Source organism: Triturus cristatus, chromosome 4_1 (genome assembly GCF_964204655.1).
Source record: "Triturus cristatus chromosome 4_1, aTriCri1.1, whole genome shotgun sequence".
Lineage (NCBI taxonomy): Eukaryota > Metazoa > Chordata > Amphibia > Caudata > Salamandridae > Triturus > Triturus cristatus.
The window spans coordinates 324,671,315-324,692,646 of NC_140585.1; the positions used below are offsets into that span (position 1 = coordinate 324,671,315).

General features: G+C 48.4%; 1 protein-coding gene across 6 annotated transcripts in view; it reads left to right on the top strand.

The window, feature by feature from the left end:
* LOC146854878 (sodium- and chloride-dependent GABA transporter 2-like) overlaps positions 1 to 21,332 on the top strand; it is a 1,159,405-nt gene that overhangs the window by 956,348 nt on the left and 181,725 nt on the right. For all 6 annotated transcript variants that reach the window (XM_085652286.1, XM_085652283.1, XM_085652284.1 and 3 more), the window contains one exon: positions 669 to 793. In XM_085652286.1, the coding sequence (XP_085508412.1) occupies positions 669 to 793 (125 nt within the window). The remainder of the gene's footprint in view (positions 1 to 668; positions 794 to 21,332) is intronic.

Sequence of the window (21,332 nt, forward strand, 5' to 3'; positions counted from 1 at the left end):
GGGCTTCACTGCTGTATAATTTCAGTAGTCCTGCTTTTAGCCAACTTATGTGCAGTTTTCCATGAAACCACAATTTTATTAATGGACCCTTAGCACAGAAACAACTGTTTTCACCACATTGTATTAGCAAAACATCAATACAGTACACCCCAAATGGTGATACTATATTATACCTCATTCCTTCTGCAAATCATCTCAAACTTCTGATAGACATTGATTGACAAAATAGTTCTCATGTTTCTCCTGCAGGTAGAAATTATAAACATCGCCTTCCTTCTTCTGAACCCTTTAAACTGCTCTAAATACTTGGTGCATGAGAGCAACTGTCTCCTCAGTCAACTGGCACTGGTCTCTGCACCACCTGTGAAGTTAGCTATCTTCTAAGGTGACAGGGAGTTTTTGGCAGTGCTACTTTTAAAGTGAAGCAAAAGAAGAATGGGGAAAAAAACATTGCAACAGGAGGGTGGTAAAGTGCACCTTCATCTTGATCTTTGAAAACCTTTGCATTACTCTTACGTCCCTCATTAATGTCCTAAGCATTGTTTTACTAGGGAAAATACGGATGTCACTTTCTTGGTCTTCATTTTCTCTAAGGTGTTCCTCATTCTAATTGGCAAAGGTGGTACCCAGTTCTGGTTCCTAACTCATCCTTTTTTTCTCTTTCACAGGGATTCACTTGTTCTCTGTTTCCTGAACAGTGCTACCAGTTTTGTGGCTGGGTTTGCCATATTTTCTGTTTTAGGCTTTATGGCACAAGAACAAGGTGTGCCCATTTCCGAAGTAGCGGAGTCAGGTGAGTGAGAGGATTTCACCAATACGATGGGCTTTGCTCACTTGGTGGGACGGATTGCGTGTAATATCACCTCGTGTAAAGTGATTCAGGTTCTTTTGGAAAGTGGGCACATTCAATTAAGGCTATTTATTTTGGCTACTGCACATGGCAACCTGTTGCTCTTTTTGTGCACCCTATGTCACACAGCAGGCCCAGTTGCAGGTCAATGCTAATGTAGCTCCACCTAGAGCACCATACTGTCTTCAAGGTTAGTGTCCAACTTGGCATGATGATTTCTATAGAAGATTCTTAAAAAATTGACAAAATGTAAAAATATGGATTTAGAACTGACTAGACACAGTCAAAGGAGGCGGCGGTGGACAATCCAGGTGAGAAAAACCTTCCTTTATTGAGCATACAGGTATAGGACCGGTCAAAGCAGGTAGCAAAGACCAACTGCCTAAATCCCTGACCATTCCACATGCCACAATTCCAACATAGCAACCATTGTCATGGTGGCATTTGCATTACAATCATAAAGCAGAACACAACACATCTCTTCCCCCGCAATAATGAAAAATAAAGAAGAAAAGAAAAGATTAGCATAACCTACACAAAAAACACGGGCGAAAACAGTACCCCGTAAAAATTGGCTACAATAGCACAACATGAAAACATAAAAAAACAGAACCCCAAAACGAAGGGATGCATTAATATGTCACGTAATCCTTAAACCAAACAGGCGGTCTCCTTTCCCTTCCTTACCCATTTAAAGTAGGATTGCTTTGCTTGGCAGTACACATTTTTTGCTCACTTCCACAACTCTGTTTGGACAATCTCTGCTTGTTCCACCATTTCCCATCACTCGGCTTGACAGATCTGCCTCAGAGAGAAATAATCTGTATGGGACTAGACAATTTTGAATGTTCCTTAGCAACAAATCCAGGCAACCTCACTTCAACCCAATCTCCTGCTTCGAAAAGGGCTTGTCATCTTCCTTTGATTGGTTCCTTGGTAATACACATGCTTTGATACTTTTCACAATTTTCTTTCAAGAATTCACTTTTCACATCGGACACATTTAATTCACGCACCCACGGTCTTGCTAGTTTGGTAGCAGCCATTTTACCTTTCAACACGGCAAATGGAGACTCCTTGGTAATTGCACTGGGGGTGGTGCGCAAAGCCCACAACAAGTCTACAAGTTCCTTTCTTCCAATTAAATCCATTGGCCACTGACAACTGAATGCTATCCTTTATGACCCTGTTACGTCGTTCTACCAAACCATTACTACCCAGATGATATAACATGGTCCTAATGTGCTTAATGCCCCAATGTCTCATGAACCTTTGGAACACCTTGGCCGTAAATTGCACCCCATTTCCAGGGACCAGTTCAACAGGAGCTCCTTCTCCCAAAAATAACTACTGAAGAAATTCTAACACCTCCTCAGTGTTGGCCAACTTCACCGCTTCAATTGGGCTAGGAAACGTCACTTGGGTTTTGTCACTAACTGCGCTCGCTACAGAATCTCTCATAGAATGTTCAACTCCTGATCCATACCTGGTCACCAAAATATTTCTCTTACTCTCTTCATAGCTCTTATGCCCACATGAACGTTATGGGCCAAAACCAGGATCTTACTTTACTATGCCAATGGCACCACCAACAAATCCATTCTTCTTAAGACTCCCATATGCATACTTATCTCTGGAAAAACGTGTTTGAAAGAACTAGCTACCTCGTCTTTAGGCACCCAACCCTTACTTAACATTCCAGCCACCACCTGAATAGTTTTATCCTCTTGTACTGCAACTTTCCTCTCTTCCTCTGATATGCACCGAGAACTGGATTTCCCCGAAGAGGCCACACTGCCAAAACCATCATCCCCCTGCTCCCATGCCTGCCCTTTGGAAGGCAGCAACCTTTTTAAAAAGTCCACAAAAACATTCTTAGCGCCAGGAATAAATTCCAATTAAAACTGGAAATCCATCAACCTCTAGTGCCATTTACAATGAAGGGAGAGGCATTGCTAGCACCCTTCGTGGTGAATATGTTTACCAGAGGCTTGTGATCCATCCGGATGATGGACTCAGAATCCCATAGGTATTGCCTGAAATGATCCACACCCCATCAACAGAGTATTACAGAGTAAGTGCATTCCGCACCTCTTAAGGTACGAGACGCAAAAAACATAACTTCTTCCTTTCCCTCTCTTTTTTGGAGTAACGGAGCACCCAACCCATGCTGACTAGCATTAGTGACCATAATAGAGAGATCATGTGTATCAAAAGCTTGCAGGGGAATGGCACAAATTAATTCCAGCTTTATTTGCTGGAACTCACGGTCTTGCTCTAAAGACTATACAAACTGATGGTTTTTCGTCATCAGCATCCTCAAGTTACATGTTTTCTCACTGCACTTGGGAAGTAACCTGGCATAAAATTCCAGCTTACCAAAAAATACCGGAGCTGGTGCTAGTTTTGAGGTGTGGGGAACTCTTTAATGGTCATTACTAAATCCTCCTTAGGTTTCAGCCCCAAGCAGAACATTTGTAGCCCAGGTAATCCACCTCGTCCACTTCAAACGTACATTTCTCTGCATTTGATGTGACCCCCTTTTCAGTTAAAATAGATAGCACCGTGGCCAAAGTTTTATCATGACATTCCACATTCTTACCATTCACCAATATGTCATCTTGAAAGCATTTGACATTGGGAACACCAGCAAACATTGCCTCCATGACCCTCGGAAAGACCACTGAAGCCAATGCAATGCCAAAAGGCATTCTCTTGAATCATTAAGCACCAGAAGGGGGCTAAGACTCTGAGATCACTCATAAAAGCTTCTATCGGTCAGCCCGGCAACTTTTTCTTCATATAGAATCTGTGTCTCTCCATAATGATGTTGCGCTTCTTTTTAAACCTAGTATCCATCATTTTTTAATGGCTGAGGCGTATTCATCCACTGCATCACCCTCACCCATAACTACAGCTGGAGCTAAGTGCTCTAAAACCATCTCTTCCGTGCCCAAATAAAGCAATTTTTTTCTTTTCAGTAAATACCTCTGCTTCATTGGCTTCTAGGTAAGTTTCAAACCCTTTTAACCATAGTTCCTACTCCACAGGGGGATTCCCTGGAGGTGATAGAAATGGAGAAGGGGTAAAACTGACTGTTGTATAATCAATCAATCAGGTGTTTGTAAAGCGCAACTACTCACCCATAAGGGTCTCAAGGCGCTGGTCGCAGGTTCCAGTCCATCAAGGTAGGGGTCTGTCGAAGAGCCAGGTTTTGAGGTTTCTTGTGAAGATGGGGAGCTATGTTATCTGTCTGAAGTGGAGCGGCAGGTCGTTCCAGGCTCTGGCCACATGGAAGGAGAAGGAGCGGCCTCCCGATCTGGTCTTTCTAGTGCGGGGGACCACAGCGTAGGAGAGCTGGGCTGATTGTAGGGTCCTTTGGGGTGCATGGAATTTGAGTCGGCTGTTCAGGTATGCTGGTCCGGTGTCATGGAGGGCCTTGTGAGCGTGGGTTAGCATCTTGAAGGTGACTCTAGCTTCGATGGGGAGCCAGTGGTGTGTGCGCAGGTGCTGGGAGATGTGGCCGTTTCTTTGCAGGTTGAGGACCAGTCTTGCAGCGGCGTTTTGGATGTTCTGTAGCTTGTGGGTGAGGTTTTTGGTTATTCCGGCATAGAGTGCGTTGCCGTAGTCGAGCCTGCTGGTGACCAGGGCGTGAGTGACGGTCTTTCTGTGTTTGAGGGGGATCCATTTGAAGGTCTTACGTAGGAGGCGGAGGGTGTGGAAGCAGGAGGACAAGATGGAGTTGATCTGACGGTCCATTTTGAGCTCTGAGTCCAGGATGATTCCCAGGTTGCATGCATGGTCTGTGGGGGTGGGCGGGCTTCCAAGGGCGGGGGGCCACCAAGTGTTGTTCCAGGCATTGGGGTTTGGGCCCATGAGGAGTACTTCCGTTTTGTTGGTGCTTAGTTGTAGGCAGCTGTTTTTCATCTATTTGGTGACGGCTTCCATGCCTTCTCAAAAGTTGTGTCTGGCGGTGTTGAGTTTGTTGGATAAGGAGAGGATGAGTTGGGTGTCATCTCCGTATGACACAATGTTGAGTCCGTAGGTTCTGATGATGGGGGCGAGCGGAGCCATGTAGACGTTGAAGAGCGTAGGGCTGAGGGAGGACCCGTGGGGGACTCTGCAGGTGGTAGGTGTAGGGTCCAAGAGGAAAGGGGGGGAGTCTGACCCGCTGCGTTCTGCCGGAGAGGAAGGAGCGGATTCAGTCGAGGGCCTTGTCTTGGATCCCTGCATCGTGGAGTCTGCGTATTAGGGTGCGGTGAGAGACTGTGTCGAACGCCGCTGAGAGGTCGAGGAGGATGAGGGCTGCTGTTTCTCCTTTGTCCAGTAAGGTACAGATGTCGTCTGTTGCGGAGAGGAGGGCGGTTTCTGTATTGTGGTGCTTTCTGAAGCCGGATTGGGAGGAGTCCAGGATGTTGTGCTCTTCGATGAATGTGGCGAGTTTGCTGTTGATGGCTTTCTCGATGACTTTGGCTGGGAACGGGAGCAGGGAGATGGGTCTGTAGTTTTTAAGGTCGGTGGGGTCCGCCGATGGTTTCTTCAGGAGGGGGTTGATCTCAGGAGGTTTACAGTCGTCAGGGAATGAGGCGGTTGCCAGGGAGCGGTTCATGGTGTGGCAGAGCATGGGTGCGATGGTGTTGTTGGCTCTGTTTAAAATGTGGTGGGGGCAAGGGTCAGTGGGGGCCCTGGAGTGGATTGACTTCATTGTCTTCAGTGTTTCTTCGGTGGTGAGGGCTGTTCAGTTGTCGATCGCTGGCTTCAGGGTGTCGGGGTGGTTGGTGAGGGTTCAGTGTGTTGGTTGTCTTCGTCGAAGTTGTCGTAGATGCTCTTGATTTTGTGGTGGAAAAAGGTGCTGAGTTTGTCGCAGAGGTCTTGTGAGGGAGGAATATCGGTGGACTCGCTGGTGGGTTGGGAGAACTCCTTGATGATGTTGAAGAGTTCTTTGCTGTTGTGTGCATGAGTGGAGATTCTGTCTTCAATTGCTTTTTTCCTTGTTTTTCTGATGAGTTGGTGGTGGTGGCGGCTCTGAAGTTGTTGTGGGCTTCTGTGCATTTGGTGTTCCTCCAGGCCTTTTCAAGGCGGCGGCAAGTGCGTCTCGACTCTCGAAGTTCGGTGGTGAACCATCTAGCTTTCTTGGCATGGGTGTTGTTGTTTTTCTTGAGGGGGCTATGGTATTGGCGCTGTCAGAGATCCATCTGTGCAGGGTTCGGACTACGGTGTTGGGGTTGTTGTTTTCCGCGATGATTGGGGTGGAGTTGCTGAGTGATGAGGTTAGCTGGTCATCAGTGATTCTGTTCCAGTTTCTTCATGGGAGCAGGTGTTGGTGTCTGTGGATGGTGGGTGTTCTGAAGGTGAAGTGGACGCATCGAGGGTCAGTCCATGGGAGTTCGCTGGTGTGGCTGAAGGTGATGGAGTTTCCTGTTGTGAAGAGGGGGTTGAAGGTGTGTCCTGCTGAGTGCATGGGTTCGGTCACGATCTGAAGTGGCGGAGTCACATGTTGTGGAGTTTGTCCAGGAGGGATGTGGTGCTGGGGTCCAGTTGTTGTCGAGGTGGAAGTTGAGGTCTCCTAGTAGGGTGTAGTTGGTGGACACGAAGGCATGCGGGGAGATGATATCCGTGATATAGTTGGCGAAAAGTCTGCGAGGTCCAGGGGGTCGGTAGATGAGGGTTCCCCGGAGGGTGGAAGTAGGGCTGATCAGTCTCTTGAAGTGAAGGTGTTCCATCGGGTCTGTGGGCTCGCCTGGGAGTGTGCTCAGACTGACCCGTGAGGAAAGAGTCACCAGGACAGCTGAATGGCCTGAGGAACTCTGCGACTGTTGCCAGAATCCCACTTACGGCTGGGCATTGTATGGATGCAGGCACCAGAACGTAAATGATGCAGCCGCATAGTCACGAAGGAGGTGTCTAAAACACCCAGAATATGGATACCCCAGAATCGTATCCAGGTGAATACAGACGAAGTGTGCAGAAGCCAAGTGCCACCAAACACGCTGATCACAGCTCCTGCTGTGCCACTGCCACGAAGGGCTCGTGCCTCGCTGCTTTGCAGGCACCGTGAATATAGCTCCTGCTCCGCCAGTCCGCGGTGCATATCAGACCATCACCACTGAAAGGAGGAGGCGGTGGACAATCCTGGTAAAAAGGTGAGTGCACAAAAAGACGCAAGCAACGCTCATTAGTTCCTATTAGAAAACCTTCCTTTATTCAGCAGACAGGTATAGGACCGGTCAGAGCAGACAGGGAAGACCAACTACCTGAACCCCTGACCATTCCACAACATAGCAACCATTGTCATGTTGGCATGTGCATTACAATCATAAAGCAGAACCCAACACATAGGTATAAAGTAGTCTTAGATTCAAACAGTGTTTGACAAGCCTGCTTTCAAGGACAGTCAAAACAACACACTTGTTAACAGACCCATGTCAAGGGGGTGGCTGCTAGCCAGGGCTTAAAAACAGTACTAGATCCCTCCTGTGCAACTTACTTTTATTTTTCCTTCACATTTATATATGCTTCTTTTTATAGGGAAATCCACAAGCATTTATCATCCACACAACTATTTATTCACTGAAACCTTCTAAATGTAAAAATGGCTGTTTATTATTACATTTAATAGATCCTCAGTACATGAAAAAATACTCCATTTAGGAGTGTATACAAAATCACTTAAAATATAGCCATGGCTGCTGTGAGAGTTGCCGCTCGCTCTCCAGAGGCTCTTGCATCCCCTGCGCGACATCGATGCCAAATGTTAGCTAGAAACCACATTCTTTCACCTCCCTTTCAACTCCCTCCCCTCCTTAACTGTACCTCTTAATCTGGCCGTGTCATGTTGCTCGGAGTTTGTGCTACGCTGTCCTGGTGCTGGCCACGTTTTGGTCATCGGCTCCCGCCGCTGCTTCCACCCGCTGGGAGGGGGCTGTAGTATTCTCCGACGCGAGGTAGTGGTGCAGTCTACCCGCGTAGGAGGTGTTGCGCTAGCGCTGGCGTGTGACGTCACGTGCTTACTACAAATAAAGGGGCGTGGTCCGTGAAAAGCAGTCGGGACCACGCTGAGACCAGAACGAGTGTCCCAGGCAATTATTGTGGCCGCAGCGCTGATGGCATGTGCGCGAGCGGCCTCATAACCATTACACTGACGACGAGGGGCAGAAACTACCCCATGCAGAGATGTTTAATGAGCCTAAGCTAAATGGTGACGAGTGGGCCTTTTATCACAGCCCTGGACCCACGAAGTGCTGCCTGGCCTGTGCGGGTCTGCTGTGTGCCCCCAAGCGAGTCTGCTGCATCCGAGAGACGCCCTGCAACCCCGGAGAGTGCCTGGAGGGAAGGGAGGCCTTCCCACATACCCACGGAGGAGTGTGCCCAGCATCCTGGTTGGGGAGGGACCTACGGTGAGGCCTAGGACATACAGGCCACAGGAGAGGACCCTGACAGCACTTTCAATTCCCCCCCGGCTGGGCGGCTACTATCGCGCCCAGGAGGTAAACAGCGCATGTGCTGCAAGGTGTGATTGCGGCTGCGCCAAGATGGCGTCGATCCCCGCAATTGAGCCCTTTGTGGTGGACGGGGCCCCCTCATCCCTTGCCCCGCAATGGAGAGACTGGACCAATCGCCTCCAGATCTACTTTGAAGGGGCAGGCATAGCCCTGGACAGGCGCAGAGCCCTACTCCTCCACCTCGGAGGCAAAGACATCCATCGCATTTACAAGACTCTGGTGGAGGCCACACCCAAAACGTATGTCACGCTTCTCAACGCCCTAAATGCGCACTTCGAGCCGATGGCGAACAGGGACTACGAAAGATTCATCTTTCGCCAGGCCAAGCAAGAGGCAGAGGATTCACTAGACGCGTTCCACGGGCGCCTGAAAGAACTGTCCAGCATGTGTGGATTTAGGGACGAACAGGAAGAAATCCGAGGTCAAGTAATACAAGGGTGCTACTCTTCAGGAGGATGGCAAATCTCTAGCGGACATCCTCACCCAGGGACGGTCAAAAGAACTGTCGCAAGCCAAAGCATCCCACATGGGGGCGGCTCTCCACCGCCCTGTCAAGACGGAGCAGGTCAACGTGGTGGAAACAATGAACGTGGTGAGGCCCAAAGCGCGCCAAAACACAGTGAGAAAACAGCAAGACAGGAAAAAGGGATGCGGCTACTGCGGAGGCACACCCCATCGCATGCAAGACTGCCCGGCGAGAGGGAAGAGGTGCAGTGCCTGCGGGTGGATGAACCATTTCGCGGCGGTATGCCGATCTACGAAATCACGGAAGGAGGCAACTCAGACAGTGGCTGAAGAGCGGGACAGTAAAGACATGGATGATGACGCGGGAGACTACCCGGTCCACTACGTATTCACAGTAGATCAGCCACGACGGAAGAGACGGCGACTTCAAAGGTGCAGAATCAAGATCCACCACCAGGATGTGAGAGCCACCATAGACACTGGGGCTTCGATCGAGCTAATGGCTGCCAATGTGTACAATCAACTAAGTCCACGTCCACCATTATGCGAAGCAAGGATCAGGGTATTCGCCTACGGACAAAAGACACCTATCCCGCTCTTGGGGTGTTTCAAGACTGAGATGAGACACCAAGACCTCAAGATCCCCACCACAGTGTACGTGACTCCAGAGGGAAGCGGTATGCTGATAAGCGGACAATCAGCAGAAGAGCTGAGGCTGATATCATTCGCCATGGCGGTACAAGAGGAAGGACTGGAGGCCATCATGGAGGAGTTCAAAGACATCTTCAAAGGCATTGGATGCCAGAAAGGGAAAGAAGTCTCTCTCCACATTGACCAGTCAGTCCAACCGGTGGTGCTGAGACACAGGCGCATTGCGTTCCACTTGCGCAAGAAGGTCGAAGAAGAGCTGGAGGCTCTGGAGAAGCAAGGGATTATAGAAAAGGTCAGTGGACCCACCCCTTGGGTGTCCCCGATCGTAGTGGCACGGAAACCGAAACAGCCGGGGCAGGTCCGCATCTGCGTTGACATGCGACTCCCAAACGCCGCGGTAAAAAGGGAACGTCACCTAACCCCCACCATTGACGACATCTTGGGAGAACTGAACGGCGCAAAATGGTTCTCGAAGATGGACCTCCGGTCCGGATACCAACTGCCGCTACACCCGGACTCTCGCTACATCACCACATTCGCTACGCATGTCGGCCTCAGGCGGTACCGACGCCTCAATTTCGGGATCTCAAGTGCTGCGGAGGTATTCCAAAACACCATCCGTGAAGTCCTTAGCGGGCTACCAGGGGGTCTTGAACGCAATCGACGATCTACTCGTATACGCATCGTCGATAGAAGATCACCACCGGAGACTTCGCGGAGTCCTCCAGAGGATCAAAGAATCAGGACTGACCCTTCACAGAGAGAAGTGCCAGTTCTTAAAGAGAAAGATCAGTTTCTTTGGCTACACATTCTCCCACCAAAGAGTTGCCCCGGACCCCAACAAGGTGAGAGATGTACAGGAAGCACCAGCACCTTCCAACATTTCGGAAATAAGGAGTTTCCTAGGGATGGTGAACTTCTGTGGGCGGTTTGTCCCGGATTTGTCTAACCTCACAAAGCCCCTCAGGGAACTGACGAAGTCCACCACTACATGGTAATGGGGCCCCGAACAAGACCAGGCCTTCAAAGATACCAAGGCAGCCCTGTCGGCAGACACAACACTATCATACTTTGACCCGGCCCGATCCACCAATGTCGCTGTGCACGCCAGCCCATATGGACTAGGAGCTGTGCTCACACAATTGCATGGAAATGGAGAATGGGCCCCGATAGCATATGTGAGCAGATCCCTGACGGACACAGAACAGAGATACTCGCAGATAGAGCGAGAAGCAATCGCCATCCACTGGGCCTGTCGACATTTCCACATCTACGTGTACGGCCATCCTTTCACAGTGTCCACAGACCACAAACCCCTCATTCCCCTGTTTCAAGGGTCAGCATCTAAGCCTCCGCCGAGGTTTGAAAAATGGATCCTTCAACTACAGAAGTATGACTATCAAGTGGAATACAAACCAGGCTCATCCAATCCAGCAGACTATCTTTCGAGGCATCCCAGGGTGACCACCAAAGCAGAAGAAGAGGACGCCTCAGACACGGAGGAATATATGTCCGGCTTGTATCGGAAAGATCCCGACCACTTCCCATGAGCCTTGGGACGATCGTAGAAGCCACCCGGAGGGATGAATGCCTGCAACTGGCCCTAACGGCGGTCCGATCGAATGACTGGCGCCTCATTCAGTCCACCATGGCCAGACGCACGCCGCAAGCAAAGACCGTCCTGGAGTCAATTGTGTGGGTCAAGGATGAACTCTCAGTTGACAACAGTGGTTGTTTGCTCCGAGGCCCGCGACTGGTGATCCCATCAAGTCTGGCTCAACAAGCGATGGACCTCACACACCGGGGACATCAAGGCATGGTGAAGACAAAGAGTTGGCTGAGGGCCAAAGTATGGTTCCCAGGGATGGACCCACTGGTAGAGCAAACAGTCAGAACATGCCTGTGGTGCCAGGCATCGGGTCAACCGGACCACCCTCACCCCGTCATCACAGAAGAAAACTCCCAATGGCCATGGGAGCGGGTGAGTGCGGACGTTGGGCACCTCCCCGATGGACGCTATGCCCTAGTGATCATCGATGACTACACGAAGTACCCAGAGGTCGAGGTCGTGGGAAGTCAAACAGCCGCAGAGGTCATTACGAAATTCGAAAAGACCATCGCCACCCACGGAATATTCGAAGTGGTGAAAACAGACAACGGCCCACCCTTCCAAGGACAAGAGTTCGCTGACTATCTCAAGGCCTGGGGGATTCAACACCGGAAAGTGACCCCGCGCTGGCCTCAAGCAAATGGGGAAGTAGAGAGGTTCTTGCGTACTCTCAACAAAGTAATACGCATCGCGCATGCCGATGGATCACCGCTCGAGAGAGCCATCTGTAGTTTCCTGAGAGAATACCGTTTGATACCTCATCTCACAACAGAGGCAGCTCCAGGACCGGCAAGCATGGGCCGAGTAGTGTGAGACACCATCCCCCATCATCCAAGCTGGGCCCCGTCTCAGATTGACGCCGGAAAGGTCCTAGCCAACAGGACCAACTCCAATGACCAGGCCAGCGCCGACTGACGAGCCCGAATGTCAGCCATTCAAGTGAGAGACAGAGTCTATATCAAGGACAGGTACCCTGGGAGCAAATACTGGCTCCCATTTGAACATAGGCCCTGGACAGTCGTCCGCCGAACTGGCACCATGATAACAGCAAGAAGAGGAACCGAGGAAGTCACACGCAACATCTCTTTCTTCAAAAAGGTGCATGCTGGAACTCCGGACGTGCAATTGTCAGAACACCTGGACGCCAGACCACGTCATCTGTAAGTGGAGGAAGGCCCAGAAGGTGATCAAGGGACGACCCCCACCGAAGATGAGAATAGATCCGACCAGGGCGCCCCTTCATTGCCGGGAACACCAGTCGGAGGTCTGCCAAGCTCCCCGGTGAGATCACCAGGGAGCGAAGTCTCGCAGGGGATGCCCCATCCTTGCCGTCGTCACGGGGACAGCACTCCAGATATGACTTGAGAAGAAATCCGGCTCCATCCTCCCGGCTGGCCGACTTCATGGTGTGACGGACCTGGGACTGGAATTCTAGTGACTGGTAACAGATCTACATGATCAATGTTTGTTGGTTTTTAATAAAGGTCAGAAGAAATGTAGTATTCTCCGACGCGAGGTAGCGGTGCAGTCTACCCGCGTCGGAGGTGTTGCGCTAGCGCTGGCGTGTAATGTCATGCGCTTACTACAAATAAAGGGGCGTGGCCCGCGAAAAGCAGTCGGGACCACGCTGAGACCAGAACGAGTGTCCCAGGCAATTATTGCGGCCACAGCGCTGATGGCATGTGCTCTAGCGGCCTCATAACCATTACAGTGGCCACCCTGGAGCTGAGGATGGGCCGCAGAGGGGCAGCGCGCGGTCTCCTTCGGGTCACCGTAAGCAGCGGCAGTACACTTCGGCTTTGCTTAGCTGTGGAGGACGCAGTGGTTGTTGAAGAGGCAGAAGGGCTGGGATCCTGCGCGGTTCCAATGGTATTCCCGATCCCTCAACACGAACAGGCAGGCCAAATCTCATCAGGTCTTCCACTTGCAGCAGAGGAATGTAAAGGACATTGGGGGGCTCCCCAGGGACCTTTAAAATTAGGTTTTAAGGGGATAAAGCAGGCCTCCAGAAAGGAGAAGTCTGTTGGTGGTGGGAGCAGTAAAGGCTCGCCCCCCCTACGCAAGTTGGTATACAGGGTTGGAAAGTAGCTCCACTGCTTTTCCGAGGTGTGAGGTAAAAAGCCAGAGTATATCGGCTGGGAAAGCTAAAATGAATTCTACTGATCTTAAAGTAAAGATCACTCTCTCTCTCAGGTCATATTTTAAAGTACAACCCATTCGGTTGAGGTAGTAAAACAGGGAATATCTCTCAGGAGTGGGTCAGCAGTTTTGCTTAACACAGAATTCAGTACAGAGAACAGTACAGAGACAATGGCGGCCTCTGGGGGTTTCCCTTTATCAACCGTCATCACCTCACAGGTGCAAGAGGCAACAGAGACAGGAGGAGCTGTGGGGGATTCTGAGACTCAGAGCGATACCACACCCCATGTTTTGGGATGGAGCCAATTCAGGGCGGCTGCTACAGGTCTCAGGGCCTCATCGGGTGCCTCATCAGCATCCCTGGAAGCGCTATTCTGCACCCTTTTGAAAGACATTAAAAAGGGGTTTTCTGTGTCTGAGTATAACCAAGGAGAGATTAGGAACGTTTGCGAGCCCCTGGAGAAGAAGATCGACCTCCTCAATGCGAGAACTGAGACTCTGGAAAGTTCTGTAGGAGAGCTAAAAGAAGAACTTAACTTAGCTAAAGAAGACATTTTGGCTCTTAAAAGGGAGGAGCAGGATCTCCGAGACAAACTGGAGCATCTGGAGAACAATTCCTAGAGAAGTAACATTCATATTTTGAATACCCCAGAGGGAAAGGAGGGGGAAGATCTAAAATCCTACATTGTCTCACTATTAAAGGAATCATTGCAGATTGAGGAATCTGAGGAGGAGCTAAAGAAAGATATCCAAAGGGTGCATAGGGACCCTTATAGAAGGAACCCCAATAGAATCAAACCTAGGAAGGGTCTCCTAAATTTCCATACCTAGTCCCTGAAGGAGAAAATCCTTTACATGGCCTTGAAGGTCAAGTCACTGAGAGGGATGGACTTGTCATTTGAAATTCGCTCCGACCTTGCCCGAGTTACTCTGGATAGGCAAATGGGGGTTGGGGAGAAAGCTAGAGGATTTGAAAAGGCTTGGGGCAGTGACCCAGCTTAAGTCCCCGGCGACCCTAAAGGTTATGCACAAGAACAAGATGCATAATTTAAGAATGCAGATAGAGGCAGATGAGTTATTGGAAAGAATTAAGAAAGGTGAGTGTACAGTTAGTATGCCTCTCCCCCTGTTTAAGGCCCCTTAAAGTGTGAGAGGGCATTAGAAGGGGGGTACATGCTCATTAATCTAGATTATATAGAGGTACACACAAAGTCATACATGGAAATACTTGGAAATAAACATACAAACAATTTGATTCACAGTTGATTGCTGTGGGTCTAGATTTTTTGTTTTTTTCATTAGAGGGATAGGGTGAGTGGCCCCCGGGTGTGGCAGATAAGACTTCCATCAGTCCAGGATAACAATGAGGTGGGTTCTCCAGAGAGGGGTTCAGAGGGGGAGGGGTGGGGTAAACTGGGAGGGGAGCATGTGGGGAAAATTAAAAAAAATCCTCATTCACCTTTGTCTGTCTGTCTTTCTCAGCAGGCTTAGTTACTTTAGTTCCTTATGATTTGGTCTAGTTGTGGCGACCTCTTTTTGTTATACTCTTGCATGTGCCTCAAGGTTAAATCGTGAGAATGGTTCAGTTGTGTTCATGGAATGTGAACGGCTTGCGTGTTCAGCTAAGAAGGGCCAAAATCTTACAATACATCAGGGATTCCCCCACGCGGGTTATCATTGTGCAGGAGACAGACCTCTCAAAGGACGAATCAACTGAGATATTCAAGAAACTAAAATGAGTGGATTATATGATCTGTACCAACCAAAGTACTAATACTAGAGGTGTGGCCGTATTTATAAAAAACAAGCTAAAGCGCGTCTGTTGGATTTTTTGGTTGATTCTGGCAGTAGGTGGGTTATCCTGAAGGTAATTATCCTGGGCTTTCTTTTCACTCTAGTGGGCTATTATGGCTCAAACCATGATGATCCTACCTCCCTTAAAACTATCTTTGCAAACCTGATAGACTTCACAGACCCAGTAATCATGGCTGGTGATTTTAACATCGTACTGGATCCCAAATTGGACAAGTCACTGAACCATTATACCATCTAAATCTCAGACTTTGCGATGTTTGGAGGGACAGATCTGGCTAACAGCTAGTAGTTTCCTACTACAATAGGAAGTATGGTCATAAATCAAGAATTGATTATATCTTGGTCAGCCATAGTTTGAGGGGGAAAGTAAAGACATTGACTATTTGACACCACACTTATCTGACCATTCAGGGGTCTGCCTTAATCTGGAAAATAGGCAGAGTGGCATAGCCTGGACTTTTGATTGCACGCTGCTCTCAGACATAGAGGAAATGAAGTATCTGACCCATGAGATGAAGGACTGTATGGGCTACAACGTAGGGTCAGCCACGGCCTTCATAGTCTGGGACTCCTTGAAGGCATTCCTAAGGGGGACCATCACAAGTAGGGTGTGCTTTAGAAACAGGCAATACAGAGAAGAGGTTGTCCAAAAAGAAGTAGAGATGAAAATCATAGAGGAGGGCATGAACAATATGGTAGAACCGGAGAAACAGCAGTAAAGTATGGTCAAATTGAAAGAATTAAAGGAGCAGCTAGATACCATCCTTCAGACGAGGGTTATGAATCGATGGGAGGCGAGGGAGCTTGCTAATTTCGAATATGTTGAGGGGGCAGGTAGGCTACTGGCTTGGAAGATAAAATCAGACAGGATGTGCAACCTGATAAAGGCAATTGATGACAGCAATACTGTCATATCTACAGATGAAGAGATAGGGGGCGTATTTTATGATTTTTTCCGGAATCTATACCTCGAGGACATGGTAGTCAATAGATCCGAGGCTGTGGAATGGCTGAATGTGAGCTCTCTTAATCCCTTGGACACAATTCAACAGGAACTTCAAGAACAAGAATTCTCACAGGAAGAGGTTAAGAGGGCCATTCTAGCTAGCAAAGGGGGAAAGGCAGCAGGCTTGCCAATAGAACTTTACACAAATCTGGAGGAGGTCTTGATTCCATTTATGACCCAGCTTTTCAAAGAGATTTTATGTGATGGAGTAAAGCTGCCAGCTTCGTGGGGAGAGGCAACATTACTCTGTTATTAAAAGCGGGGAAGAACCCAGCGAGGTGTGAGTCGTTTAGACCTATTTCATTGTTAAATGCAGATTATAAAATCTTTTCAAAGGTCCTAGCTGGCTGGGAACAGTATCGGGAGATATGCTGCACCTCGACCAAAAGGGCTTTGTCAAGGGCAGAAATCTATACGATCTTACATATGATTTTATAGGGGCGATTGATCTAGCCACAACATATTCGCTTCCCCTTGCAGCTATGACCTTAGACGCCACTAAGGCCTTTGACAGGGTTAACTGGGTGTATCTGTCGGCGGTTTTGGAAAAATTCAACCTTGGTGAAAAATTCCGCAGAGCCATCCAGTTGATCTACCAAGACCCGTCTGCAAAGCTGCTGGTCAATGGTAATCCAACCAGCACCTTTAAAATCAATAGGGGTACCAGGCAGGGCTGTCCTCCCCTATCTCCCCTCCTTTTCAACTTTTATATTGAGTCATTCGCTCAGAGGTTGAGGGATGAGGTGGATATTTTACCATTTAAGTATGAGGGATAGGAGAGAAAGGTGGCTGTTTATGCTGATGAAGTCCTGGTTCTTTCCTCGGACCACTCTACTGCCCTGCCAGCGAATATAAAGCATGCCCAAGATTTTGGTAGGGTATCAGGATATGAGGTAAATGCTGAGAAGACTGAGGTTATGTCAGGGAATTTGGGGGAATGTCAACACCAGACCAAAAGATACATGAGTTATCCTGGGGTCAGAATAGTACAGGACATTAGCAGAATTCCAGAGACCAACCTGGCTATTGTAACAAAGGAGTGCCAGAGGCTGATGAAGAGTTGGGGCCACTTCCCCTTGTCAATCTTTGGGAGGGTAAATCTGGTCAAGATGATAGTGCTTCCTAAAATCACCTTCTTTTTTAATGTTATTACACTACATTTTGACAAATTAGCTATAGACAAACTTCAGCAGGCTATCAACTCATTCATATGGGCCTATAGAGGAATCAGAATTGCCTGGAAGAAGTTGTGATGCAGGAGGGAGAAGGGAGGGCTTTTGCTTCCAGATCTGCAGTACTTTGCTTGAGCCTTCCAATTGTTCCACTCTAGGATGCCCATAAAAACACTGGATGGTGTAGGGGTAGGGGCAATGTTCTCAGCAATGCTAAAAAAGCTCTAGCTGGCCCAGGAGGGTTTTCTGTTCAAATATGGAGAGCCTAAGTTCTTCAAAAAGATGAGGCTAAAGGTGCTACAGACAATGGCTAGAACATGGGCGAATATTGGACAGCTAATGGGCATAAGTTATTTCTCTAGTCTTGCACCCTTGTGGGAATCCCCCGGTGCACCAGAGTGCCTAAGGGATAAATTAGCACTGCCACTTCGAGAGGGCGGACTCAAGCTATGGGGTGATCTATCTCAAGAGGGCTCACTTTTACCATGCTCAACACTTCATACCATCTTGGAAGGGGGTATCTCCAAATTCAAATATATTCAACTTCAAAGCTGGGCCCAAAACCTTAAATCACCAATAGTTATAGGAAACACCTTAGAGGAACACCTGGTGGAAAAACCGAGGGGGATGAAGGAGGTCTCCAAGTGGTATTGGGGTATTGAAGAGGCTATTGATGGGTCTTCAAATTAGCAGAGGAATTGTGGGGGCTTGCTTGCCGGACGAACCATGGAAACATCTTTGCCAAACATCGTTTAGCATTCTGTTCTCCACGGTTAAGCTGGCATGGCTAAGAAGACACCATCTGTTTACAATCCATAAAGCCTACCTTACCCCGCAAAGGCTGTCAAAGATGACGGCAGGACCCCCTTTCAGATGCAAGAAATGTGGCTTGGAGAAAGCATCTGATATACACATGTTCCAGGAATGCCTGGCTATTTCTGACTTTTGGGTAAAAATTGGTGAAACCATTTCGGCCATCCTGGGCTTTCAAATTCAATTGAGTCACTTCTTAATAATATTTGAAATTTCTAGTGAAATCACAGGCCCAGCAAGGTCCTTCCTCTTCTATGCCATACTTCTAGCCAGGACGGAAATATGAAAAAAGTGGGTGGAATATGCGTCGTTTACGTTTCAGTTAGATCTGAGAGGGACCTAGACTAGGAGGAAGAAAGCACACTGGGATTTTCTACTGAGCTGGTCAAATGTTGAGGTGTGCGAGAACTGTTAAGAACTTTGAATGTGCATTTGTCTCACTTATAATAGAAGCGAGTCCTATGATTAAACCTCTATTGATCTCTCTAGACTGTGTTGGGCACCTCTCGCTCCTTTATTGCCAACATCAACAGTCGCCAGTGCATACTGGACCATATCAAACAGTGACCGTGCGTGTTTTAGGACTGTGCCATCCCAATTGTACCAGTAGGTGGGTAAATTCTCAATTCCGAAACCTGCTGTCTAACAACGTATAAGGTACTGGTGACTGGCTTGGTCACAGAGGTCAGAGGTGAATGAGGACAAAAAAAAAGAATTTAAGAAATAATCACTTAAAATATCTTCAAATCCAATCTCTTAAAACATTATTCTCAGTTCATATAGAATCTCAATACTTTGAAATACAGCCCTAAATAGCTTTTTAAGTCCAATGTTAGCTCTTATCAGTATTTGTGCACTTCCAAATTGCTATCATTCACCCCAGGTCCAACATTACATGCCTAGTTATCCCCTGGTAATACAAAGCAAATTATCAATACAAAATAAGCAACATATATCACAAGTTGTTGACGCAGCATTTTGGTGGTATGCTGAGGGTTCACCCAACCTTCTTCAGGACAAATTGTTAAAACCAATATAATGATCTATGAATCACTGTGGACATACTTTCCTTTTTCAGGGAAATTTAATTCAAGTTCCTTAAGTTTACTAGAAAGAAAACCACTTCAGTTGATCCTGTTTTTAGACCGTTGCTCTTCTGTTCTAAATGATGAATCCACTCTCTTTTTTAGTAGGGTCTGTTCTTTCTCTGATCACCTTTACAACAGGCAAGTCTCTGCCTTACATTTCAATGGTTGTATTCGCAGGAGACCATTTCCATTACTTATTTCTTGATGTACTTCTCAATGGTGAGTCTTATGATAATCAGCAGGGTGCACAGGCATGTGTTGTGACGTGCATGCTTCATTATAACATGTGGCTATTTTTAATCTAGCCTGAGAGACTGTTGTGTATGAATTATAAATTAAGATGTTCAAGAAAGCAACAGAGTGTGAGGTGAGTGCAAAAAAGGACGCAGGCAACACTTATTAGTTCCTCTTAGAACAAACCCAAAAAACACTGATTGTGAACAAGAAGGGGAGATGGTTAGAAACACAGGGAGAATCCAGGAAAGGTTGGGGTTTGTGAAACAAAGTTATGGGGCCAATGGTGCAGATATAAGCGTTCAAATGGGGAGGAGAACAAGGAACAACATGCCAATCTAGTTCCAAAAAGCCAATAAAGGAAACAGTCCCTCTACTATCACATCCAATGAGGACACTGAGAGTCTGAAATGCCACTGAGTGAGGCAAGCACAAGAATAGGAAGGAAACCCTTGAATCAAGAGCAGATGACAGATGAAAGACAACAAAGCTATCCAATCATGAGCAACGGGATGACAGACCCACCAAGTACCACACATCAGGGGTTAGATGAACAGATTTTAGTGCAGGTGTCCACATTACCACCCTAAAATGCATTAGTCGCTCGTAAAGAACTCCCTGACACTGTAGAGATCATAGGGCACTCCAAAACCAGCTTGTGCATTGCTCTGTATCTGTGACCTGTCACTCGGCTCTGCCTATCTGACAATTTAGCCTGTGGCTTGGGACTCTCATTGCTATGGTGTTAGAAGGTGGTTCTGACACTCTGAGCCGCCTGGATTTTTCGCATTTTTGAGCACCTTATTGTTGCGTTTTTACTGTGGGAGAGCCTCATCAATTGTGACTCGTCCACAGTGAACTCATGATGAGAGAGACTGCATGTGGATTTTACTGGTGTTCCCCTGGCTTGACTAGGCTGCTGCGCTGCAGCTGAAGTAAGGTGCACCGGGCTGGTTACATGCAGACACATGTGTACATGTGTGTGCACACGTGTAGTGGCTGCGCAGGGGAGATTCCAGGCATGCGCAGCCAAGGAGCAGGTACAGATGTAATGGTGTGGCAGGACTTATGCAGAGCTGGGTGGTGACATGGAATAGGCTTTATATACTGGGAAGAAACATGCCAGGGAAAGTCAGTGTGTTTACTGTTTTTCACTTAATTATTCTCCTATGGGGATGTGGAGCCCATGGGCTAGTTTCACCTCCCTAAGGCCTACGTATTCCAGACACGCACTAAAGTCCACTGCACCTCGTGTGAGAAGAAGTATTCTGCAGAGTCCAAAGCCATATCTGTACTGCTTTTGGGTCATCCAGAACTGTCATATTGCTCTGACTCAGCTCACAACCAGGGCCTGGCTGGGTTGACCCTTGCAGGCTGGATTAATGACCTTCCTTCCGAGGCCAAAGGCCTCCTCTCCAAGAAGAGAAGATGGGTGGAGCTACAGGCTAATCCATCAGCAGCTGTCACCTGGTGCCAGGCACCAAGCTGCACAAGGAAGAAGGCAGCATGAGGGAAGGAGCTTTCAGAGCCCATGTGGCAGTAGACCCCTGGATGACGCCATCTTGAACCAACCCAGAGGCCTGGGCCGGAAGGAGGGAGCAGGGGCAGTGAAGTGATGTGTCCCTGTTTGATAGGAAAAACAGAGACTTCCTGCCAGCCCCCTCCCCATTCTTTAAAAAGTTTTTGCACAGGAAGAGAAGCTCTCTCTGGAGTTTGGTCTGCTGAGGGAGAGGGTGCTGGAGCCTGGCGCCATGGGCAGTTGGAAGGAAGAACCCCCTGACTGTCCTAGGATGCAGAAGTGCGCCAGGAAGGGAGTCCAGGACCAGTGAGCAGAAGCCTGGCCTGGGCTACTCTCCGGGCCCCGAAGAGATGGCGGAATCTGGGGAGTGCTGCAGCACTTCCTGGTGGCAGGAGGAAGGCGGAGGGTGCCGTCGCACACCCCCGGTGTCCGAACTGACCCGTCGGAAGCTCCCTGTTTGCCCGCAGGG